This window comes from Uloborus diversus, chromosome 1 (assembly GCF_026930045.1).
Source record: "Uloborus diversus isolate 005 chromosome 1, Udiv.v.3.1, whole genome shotgun sequence".
Lineage (NCBI taxonomy): Eukaryota > Metazoa > Arthropoda > Arachnida > Araneae > Uloboridae > Uloborus > Uloborus diversus.
Genome location: NC_072731.1, coordinates 46262467 through 46272513, shown reverse-complemented (window position 1 = coordinate 46272513; position 10047 = coordinate 46262467). Strand labels below are relative to the sequence as shown.

The window sequence follows — 10047 nt, the reverse complement described above, 5'->3', positions numbered from 1 at the left end:
ACAAGATATGTTTTTCTCCAAGTGACATAATCCATAGTCTTTTTTTTTTAATTTTTAGTAATTAGAAACGAAAATTTTGATCATAAAAAATCACTCCTTGTGGCTCTTCATATTTCTGCCTCGAGCCCTTCTATTATATGTTTGTAATACTTTATGATTTTACTACTTATATAAACGTTATGCTGACTGTTTAACGTTAACTCAGCGCTACAGCTATAAAACAGAGTAAATAAGGTTTATTTTTTAATTGTTTCGAATTTTTTGTAATGCCTTATTGCGGTAACGTGAAGGTAACTCGAAGCTCTGAAACGCATGTGTTTTTGAGGCTAAAGAATTAATTTGGCTAATTTTCTCAATGAGCAATGCCAACAGCTTACTCATAATACGCTTGTTTTTGTGGATTATTTCCAACTTTACGACTAAATACGACTGTACATGCGTTTAAAATACCTTTGAAAGCACCCGTAGTTGGTTTGCGAACCAATTTGGAAAATACAAATTCATAAATATTTGAAATTGAAGCTATACAATTGTTTATAATGTGTTTAATGGTAATATATTTGACTAGTGCGTACATTTCATCTCATTGTGGATTCCCTTCTCTCTCTCTCTTTTTACTTCCTTTTACAAAAAAAGGAAGAATTGTATTCGCGAAAAAAATTCACTCAAAAATCGACCTTAATTTCAAATTCTCTCACCCCCGAATGAATGTTGAGTTTTTCTTTCGACTCGAACACACGTGGATAAGTGCCTAAGAACGTATAGACACGCGAAATATTCATTTTGACGATTCCCGAGTTAGTTACAACGAGTTTTCTCGTTCTGTCTGTATGTACGTATGTATGTATGTCGCATAACTCAAGAACGGTATGTCATAGAAAGTTGAAATTTGGTACGTAGACTCCTAGTGAGGTCTAGTTGTGCACCTCTCCTTTTGGTTGCATTCGGGTGTTTTTAAGGGGGTCTTTTGCCCCTTTTGGGAGGGAAATCATTTTAATTTCGATGTAAACTCAAGTGGTGTTACAATTTGGCAGACACTTGGCGATATATCGCTAGTCTTTTCGTCGTCAAGTTTTGTTGCCAAATTTGGCTTTTTTTTTTCATTTTTAAATCTAGTTTCAATTTGGCTACTGTTGGTGATATTTAGAGAGTAAACTATTAAATTACATTAAAATTACCAATAATAGGAAAATGACATTAAATTGGAGTGAAAGGAAGTCATGTGACGCACACATCAGCTCGTTTTTTAATTTTTTTACCAAACTGTCAGTAACGTTTACACCTATCGCACTGTTAAAAACAGAGAAGCCCTTCAATCTGGAATTGAATTAATATTACGTTTCTGCAATGAAGGAGGACATATCTTTTTTAAAATACTGAATTACAACCAAAATGAAGGTGCTGAACTACAGCTACATCATATATAAATAGCCTCTGAATAGGTTGACAATTCCACGTCAAATCATTAAAAAATAATAAGTTTTTGACCTCACCATTTCCAATTTTAACGAAAATTGGTGTGAGGGATACATAATAAGTTATCCTGCTACAAGATAAGCTATCCTGCTAATTTATAGATTTCTACTTTAAACCTTTTATGAAAACCAGGGCTGTTAATCACCTGAAAAAGTAAGAAAAAAAAACGAAAAAGTTATGACACACAAATGACTGTAACTTTTCTTCTATTTATAGTATAATAAAAATTTAAAAACCATTGTAAAGCAAGAAAATATTTTTTTTTCTATTGATTCAAAATATGACTTTCTTACGACAGGTTTAAGTTTAAAGGTCATTCACCGTGTTTTTTGAAATTGAATATGTCAAAACATGTTCCCTACAAATTTCCTCAAATAATATATATTTTATAGCTCTAACAATATTCTTCCACAACACGAAAACTGAGACTGGGATCGCAATGTCAAGGTACTGAAAAAAAATCAGGAACGTTTCCATGTTTTACATTGCGGAGTTTCATATGTCAGTTTAGTCACCTTCTTCACCTCCTCACCATTTCCTATTTTAATGAAATTTCGTGTAAAATACAAATATGACAAGACACGTTATCCTGCCAATATTTTGAAATTCTACTTAAAACGTTTTACGAAATACAAGGCTGTTAAAAACTTAAAAGATATGTCCGTGAATATTACCTATTTCTATTTCAATGGGATTTAACAAAACTGTTTCAACATCTCTTTCAGATGAGTTTGAGCACAGCTTTGTTTTAATCGTTGTGAGGTTATCAAAACGATTAGAATTTCAGATTTAAAGCAACAGCAAAATCTAAAACTGTAGAGAAAACCTGCTATTGTCAGCACTTTTGCTTATTAGTCGGATGTTATTTCATTTGCCTACCTCCGATAAAGAAGAGGAAATAATAACAATAATAGTAGAAAAAACATGAACACAAGCTTCTAACAAAAATCAAAGAGAAACGAAATAAAATATTCCACAACATTAGACATAACTAAAAGCATATGATATAATAAAATCTAATTTTAATAAAGACTAAATAGAATAAATAAAATGCTATATTGCTAAAATATATTTGTTTATATTTAATCATCTGTTATTTTGTGAATGTGTTTTGAAACAGTGTTAGTTAATATTGTTTTTCTAATAGAGAAAGTGTTATGATTTTTTGAAGATCTGATTTGATGTGTTATAGTGTCTGATAATGAGTTTTTCTGGTAAGTGTTGTACCTGTGGAAATAGCTTTTATTTCTTAGAATAATTTTGAGAGTACTCAATAAGAATTATTATAAGACTTTAACGTGTACTTTTATCAATTTTCGGATAGAATTTCTAACATCGGTTATTAACAAAACTCTGCCATAATACGAAAAGCTTTGTCATAGGCTAATATTTGCTGTTTTTTGTTTCCAAGATTTGTTGCTAATTAGAGATAAAAATTATGATTATAAGATAAAACTTCATCAAATTCCAGTTCTTATTTAAGAAACCTCTTTTTGTCAAATATGCATACTTTATAAAGAATACGTCCAAAAATTAAAACAATAATATTAGAACAGAAATAATGTAAAACATCTATCAAAAATATGACAAGATTTGTTTGCAGTATCTTGCCATTGTGGTCCCAGTCTACCTTTTTAGTGTAGTGGAAGAATAGTGTTGGAGCTATAAAATATAGCTTTGCAATGGTTTTTGATTTTTTTTCTACTATAATTAGGATAGAAGTTACAGTAAGTTTTCAACTCCTCTTTATTTCGGAAAACGTTTGAAGCAGAATTCTGAAAATTGGCAGAATTACTTATCTTGTCATATGTGTCCTTCTCACAAAATGTCATTGAAATCAGAAATGGAGAGGAGATCAAGAAGATGATTGACATGACATGGGAAATTCCACGAAGTAAAACATGTGAACATTCCAGGTTTTTTTTAGTACCTTGCCATTGCGATCCCAGTCTAAGTTTTGGTGTAGTGGAAGAATAGTGTTAGAGATACAAAATAGATTTTTTGAATAAATCCTAAGGGGGCATGTTTTGAGATATTCAAAGTCGAAATTCACGGTGAATGACCTTGAAACGCAAAACATGACGTTAGAAAGTCATGTTTTATATTAATAGAAAGTTCTTTGGCTTTACAATCATTTTAGAATTTTTATTCTACTATGTATAGGAGAGAAGTTACAATCATTTTTGCCACACCTTTTCGTTTTTTTTCATACTTTTCAGTTTTTTAACAGCAATTTTTAAAGTAGAATTTCAAAAATTGACAGGATTACGTATCGTGTCATATGAATTCTTCACACAACATTTCGTTCAAATTGGAAATGGTCCGGTCAAGAAATTGATTGATCTGAGATGAAAAATTACCCAGAGATTTTAAAACTTCCGCGGTAGACAATTCTTGAGTTATGCGCAATGCGATCTTACATACACAAACATATTTTCATACAGGCGGGACAAAATAAACTTGTCCAACTTTCCTCGGGGATGGTCAGATAAGACATTTCGGTAGTGCAGATGTTTGTAAGTAAATGTGCTAGCGCAAACGGGCAAAAAAAAAAAAAAAAAAAAAAAAAATCAATATTTATTCGTAGGTGAAAAGGGAAATTTTTTCCGAAACTCAAATGAATAGTGCATTCCAGAATAGTCTTTGCACGTGATGTTTTTGATGTCCTAAGTAAAAATTGAAAAAGTTATGAACATTAAAAAAAAGTCATTATTTTTGAACCATTTATCCAAATTGAGGTTATAAAACTAAACACAAAATGTATCATATATATTGGAACTTACTTATGACGTGAATCGAAAATATTTTTTAGTAATGAAGAAAATAAAAGAACGGGTAAACATATTATCGACTACACGTTGCCCACATATATAATTTTAACATTTTTTAATTCATCAATTTTCATGATATATATATATATATATATATATATATATATATATATATATATATATATATATATATATATATATATATATATATATATATATATATATATATCTATATATATATATATATATATCTATATATATATATATATATATATATATATATATATATATATCAGTCAATACTCATTTTAAAAATTATTTTTTCTTTGCAGTGGCGACTTCATCCCAAGAAGTGTCACCAGAGCCAGAATTCGCAGAACCTATTCCTAACGTCACCGTTTCAGTTGGAAGAGATGTCAGTTTGCCATGTGTTGTTGACAACTTAAGCACTTTTAGGGTAAGAATATTTAGTATTTAAAAGGACATAGAACTTACATATAAATAGTTAAATATCCTGAAAATATGCGGTTTATAAAACTATAGGTTTTAGTTAACAGTTGTTTCCTAGGTCTATTACTTTAGTAAGGAAAAAAAAAGTTTTTTTTTTCTTCTCATCACCCAATATTTCTATTGGAAAATCCGAGCATGAACTTAACTAGCCTACTTTGAGCAATGTAACTGATTATTTAAATATGGAAGTATTGAAATGTGAGCATAGGGTTTTATAGTGCAAACTTTGTCATTGGTGTTTTTTCTAATCCGCTGTTTTTATCTTTTAAGCTGCATGCTTATCTGGCTCTTGGCTTTTGTCGGATGTCTTTTCATCCATAAGCTCATTATTTTTTGCATTGAAAAAGGCGTTCCCTGTAACGCCGAAACACGTGTCTGCCGTAATTTACAAATTTGTGCTTCTACTTACGTTGTTTTGTCTGACTTTAATGAGTTATTGATTCAAATACTGTCGTCAGTTGTAGTTCCTGTTGTGAAATTCTTTAAAGTTTTGAATTATACATAAGAGCTAAAGTTGCAGTTTAATTGTACTTAACGTTAAATTAACGCCAAATAATATTGCATGTCATCTGATTTTCAAATATAATTTTGATCTAAAACATAGTTTGGTCATTCTATAAAAAAAAAACCTGCCAATTTGTCCCTCATGTGACAGTTGATATATTTGATTAAACGGTAATAATTCTAAAATACAATGATTTTTCTTTTTGCTAAAAAAAACACACCAACAAATGTCTGATTTCTTGAGAAAAAAAAGTCAATCTTTTAAAACATTATTTTGAACTGAACATATGAGCTAGCACGTGCGTTACAAAATGTTCGCTTTGAAGAGGAAAGGCCCAAAACGGCATGCAATATACTAGACAAATGCAGATACAAGAGACTGCAGTTTTGTCCTTGTTAGAACTCATAAGTTTGGAACAGTTAAAGGGTCAACTAAATAAACCACTATTCCAGACTGATGAGTTGTAAGAAGAAAAAAATGCAGTCTCTGGAAGTCCTTAGCTTTGGATTAGGGGCAGTAAATTGCTGCTAAAGGCCCAAAACGATTTTAATGATTTTAAACGTTTACAATTGCACTGATTCGATAATCTCATAACCCTTGTAAAATATTTCCGAAATGTCATAAATGTATTTCAACTGCATTTAATTATAGTAGTTTGGTCAGTGAATGACTACGTTCACAAGAATTAGCTGCTCACTTGTTTTTTTCCAATAAAAAGTACCACTACATAGACTTTTCCACTACTTAGACGTATTTAATTACTGGTTTGCTGCGCAAATAAAAATTGCGCAGCAAACCAGTAATTGGTCCCCCCCCCCCCTTCCACTAGAAAAACTCGGAAGGAAGACTTTTTTTTTTTCAAATACATTATACAGATTTAACATTACGTTCCAAGCAGTAGCTTTTAATGAAGGAATGCATTTCTGTGAACTAAGGATGTGTGCGCTTTCAAGTACGTTTACTGGTTAGACAACCCTTATCAATTTCTCTCAGAAACAAACAAATAAAAATAAAAGAATATTAAAAGATCAGATTCATAGCAAGAAGCATTAAAGCTAAGATTCAGAGAATAGAGGCTGTAAATAACAGATTGCTACATTTTCGTTGGAAGTCCACTTAAATAACTTTAAATATTTGTCGTAAACTAAACCTGAAATGTTTACCAACTTTAAAACGTTAATCAGAAATCGGTGAAATAATTTTTAATCTTTACGTAGGACATGATTTTTATGGAATGCACAGGAGTCGTATATTCTTTGAGACCCATTGTAATGCCTAAATATTACGAATTTGGTCTAATACAAAAAAAAAAAAAAAAAAATAACATACAATTGAAGAAAAAGGCAACAATTGAGCTCCGGTAAACCTTTACCCTACTTCGTCAACAAATTACATATGCAAACTAAATTTAAAATAATAGAATATATGATATGTTTGCACAAAACTTGTCCCTCAGTCGGGAAAAATGAACGCATCCAAATTAAAAAGACTAAAATTCGTTATTCTTGAATGAGTAAATCAAGTCAAGCATCTTTTCAGATATTATTTTAACAATTTATTGATCATTAACCTATGGAAAAATAGATACATTTTTTGAATGGGTCAAAAAATTAAAATAATCCAGTCATTCAATGTGAATTTTAAAAAGTAAAGACAATATTTGCATACCTGTTACCCTATAGTTTGTCACAAGTATGGAGGTTTTCGCCCGGATAATTTTATTCTGTTTTAAAAGCCTTTTATTGATCAAAATGCGTCGTCAAGGTGATAAATAGGAAAAAATGATGTTACATTTTGTATTATTTCTTAAAGTTCGAAAAAGAAAAAAACTATCCCACTCAATTCAGATGAACATTTTGCAATATTTAAATTTTTAAAGGAATATATAAGAATTGACCAATTAAAAATTAACCGAAGTAAACGAGGTAGAAAAACTGCAACACCTGGCGGAGATGAACTCAAATTAAAGTAAATAGTCCAAAATAATCGTTGAAGAATGCTTCTTACGTCCATAAATGTTGGACAGAATGTATAGTTATCTTATCCGCGCCAACTACACTTGGACGGTTGCATAGACTACAGTTTTAATTGCAGATCAGAGAAGTAAAACCAAACATAAACATGAAGCAGAAACGTGCACGACTCTCCTGGAGCAAAGATAAGTTCAAACAAAGGCAACAAGGTTGGAAAAGTTTTATATTCAGTGATGAATCTTTTTTTTTTTTTTTTTGAAATATCTGTGAACAAGAAAAGATGTTCGGGTTCGACTTTTAAAAAGAAAAGCGTACGAGAAGTTTTGTGCAAGACCTTCTCTCCGATTCGACATATCCTTCTTGGTTCGTGGCTGCGTATGAGGGGTGCTGGAATTGGGAAGTTATATATATATATATATATATATATATATATATATATATATATATATATATATATATATATAACAATGCGTGACTTCCACCGTTTTACCAATAATACTGCATAATACTTCATCCGAGGCACAGCAGTTACACATTTAGGGACACATTTTATCATTCAGTAACATTCTACTCCGTGTCATGTCTCTAAATCGACTCATAGATTTTAAACAGAAAATGGAATTTCGGTAATAAACAGGTTAAGCAACTCTACCAATCTTAATATGATCAAGAATTTGTGATACCGTCAAATCTAAAGAAAGCAGTTCAAGACCTGGTGCCCGCCAACAAAATTGAGCACGTTGCTGCATTGAAGAGGGTATGGAAACTTTCAGAAACGATTAATATAAACAGGTAATAGAATCCGTGTGACAATTGATTAAAGCATTGAATCCAACAAAAAATGACGCATTCTAGTATTCATACTGTTTTTTTTTTTAATTGTTTTTCCCCCTTTAATTTGAATGTTCTATTTTTTTTAATCCATTTAAATCATCATCATTGTAATGTTTTTTATTATTCTGTCTAAAATTATTTTTTATTGAGTATATTTGAAATGAAATGCACACTTTAAGGTCTGAGAAAGGTGGCACGTTCATTAAAATACCTTATTTGCACATATGTATTTTTGGTTAGAATAAACTTTTTTCCTAAAAGTGGGAAGTATTCTATTATTTTGAATTTGGGTTGTATACCATGACTTTAATGTAACGATACATGATTTGACACTTTTCTCAATTTAATTATGTACTAAACTGATCCGGATTTAACTGCATCGAATATTTTAGCTTCTCGATTTAACGATATCCTTGATTAAACGATTACTTTTCCTAATCTCTTGACAATCGTTAAATTAGGGTTATACTGAACTCTAACTGAAATTGGGGTACTTTCCTTTAAAACTTCTCTTCACTTTATTAACTTTTGGATGTGAGTATATTTTAAGCACTTTCAATCTCTCTGCTGTGTTTTCTAAAAGTTAGTTGGCCTTTCGCGCCAACACAGGATCAAGTACATTTTTTTCGACATTCGACCACGAACTCGATACGAAACAATATTACTGGAAGCAAGAACATTCCATTCACATTCCTCGTGCCCTTTTCTTCACAAGAAACATCCCTGGTAAATGAGCAAATAAACAAAACGCAGACCGAGTAGAGTCGCAAAGAATTGACGGTATCTGAAAGGAATTGACTGGGTGATGTTGATGCAACGCTGCTGCATTCTTCGAATGCTAACCTAAAGGATTTGATATAAAACCCTTTCCAAAAAAATCCTTCATCAGAGTCTTTCAGTTCATGCATTGTTCTTTTTACATTTCTTCGTTTATTTGCTCTGGAGAGGGAGATTTTGGGAGGTAAATCAGTGCTGAAAAAATACCATTTCAGTTTCTGTCGTGTGTTTCTCTTTATTGTTGTCTTTTGCCTTAAAGAAACATCTATTCTCTCTCTCTCTCTCTCTCCATATATATATATATATATATATATATATATATATATATATATATATATATATATATATATATATATATATATATATATATATATATATATATATATATATATATTCACACTGCTTTTTAATTTCATCAAAAATGTATCTATTTAAACCTGCCAACAAGTTTTTAATAATCATTTTTATTTTAGTATATTTTTGGTACACAACATGTGAATTCTCATATCCGTGCAATGTCACACACATGGTGTTACTGTTTATGTTGCTTAATAACTTGTTTAGTTAAAATTACATATTTATTTAATCATTATTCCTTTCGCAAGTGTCTCAAATACTAATTGTTTAAGTATATTTAATTTTTAATATTGTATTTTAGTTCGCTTTTTAGGATAAAAGGTCATGTTACACAAAAAATGCTCACCTCCGTTACATAAACTTAAAATGCCATTCCTCATTAACACGAAGCAGTAATGACATCAAATTTTATTTTCCATGATACAAGAGAATCCCTTTGTTTATTTTCAGCCATAGTTGAAGTTGTGAGATTTTCGCCGAAAACGAAGAAGCCAGATTTTGCTGAAAAAACTTAGCATGGTTATTCTGACTTTTCCCCTCCGTGAAATCGAATTTCAGGGATGCAAATTAATATAAAAAAAGAAGTGAACATGTTTTCATATGCTTGACATGTGCAGATTGTAGCAACGAAGAAAAAACACATTTCCCTGAAAATGTTTTTTCAGGGAGGACCCCCTCCATGACTCCCTATATATCAGGTCAGTCACCTTCTTGACCTCCTCATCAATTCCAAATTTAATGAAATTTCGTGTGAAGGACACATACAACAAGATAATTAATCCTGCCAATTTTCAGAATTCTACTTCAAAAATGTTACGAAATACAGGGTTGTTAAAAACTTTAA

At 30.8% G+C, this 10047-nt stretch overlaps 1 protein-coding gene across 1 annotated transcript in view; it reads left to right on the top strand.

Moving 5' to 3' along the window:
• Positions 1-4572: 4572 nt before the first annotated feature.
• The window catches only part of LOC129234385 (neurotrimin-like), a gene marked incomplete at its 5' end in the record, with an annotated part of 85909 nt that continues 80434 nt past the window's right edge, over positions 4573-10047 (top strand). Inside the window, one exon of the mRNA XM_054868379.1 lies at positions 4573-4704. Coding sequence (XP_054724354.1) covers positions 4573-4704 — 132 coding nt within the window. The remainder of the gene's footprint in view (positions 4705-10047) is intronic.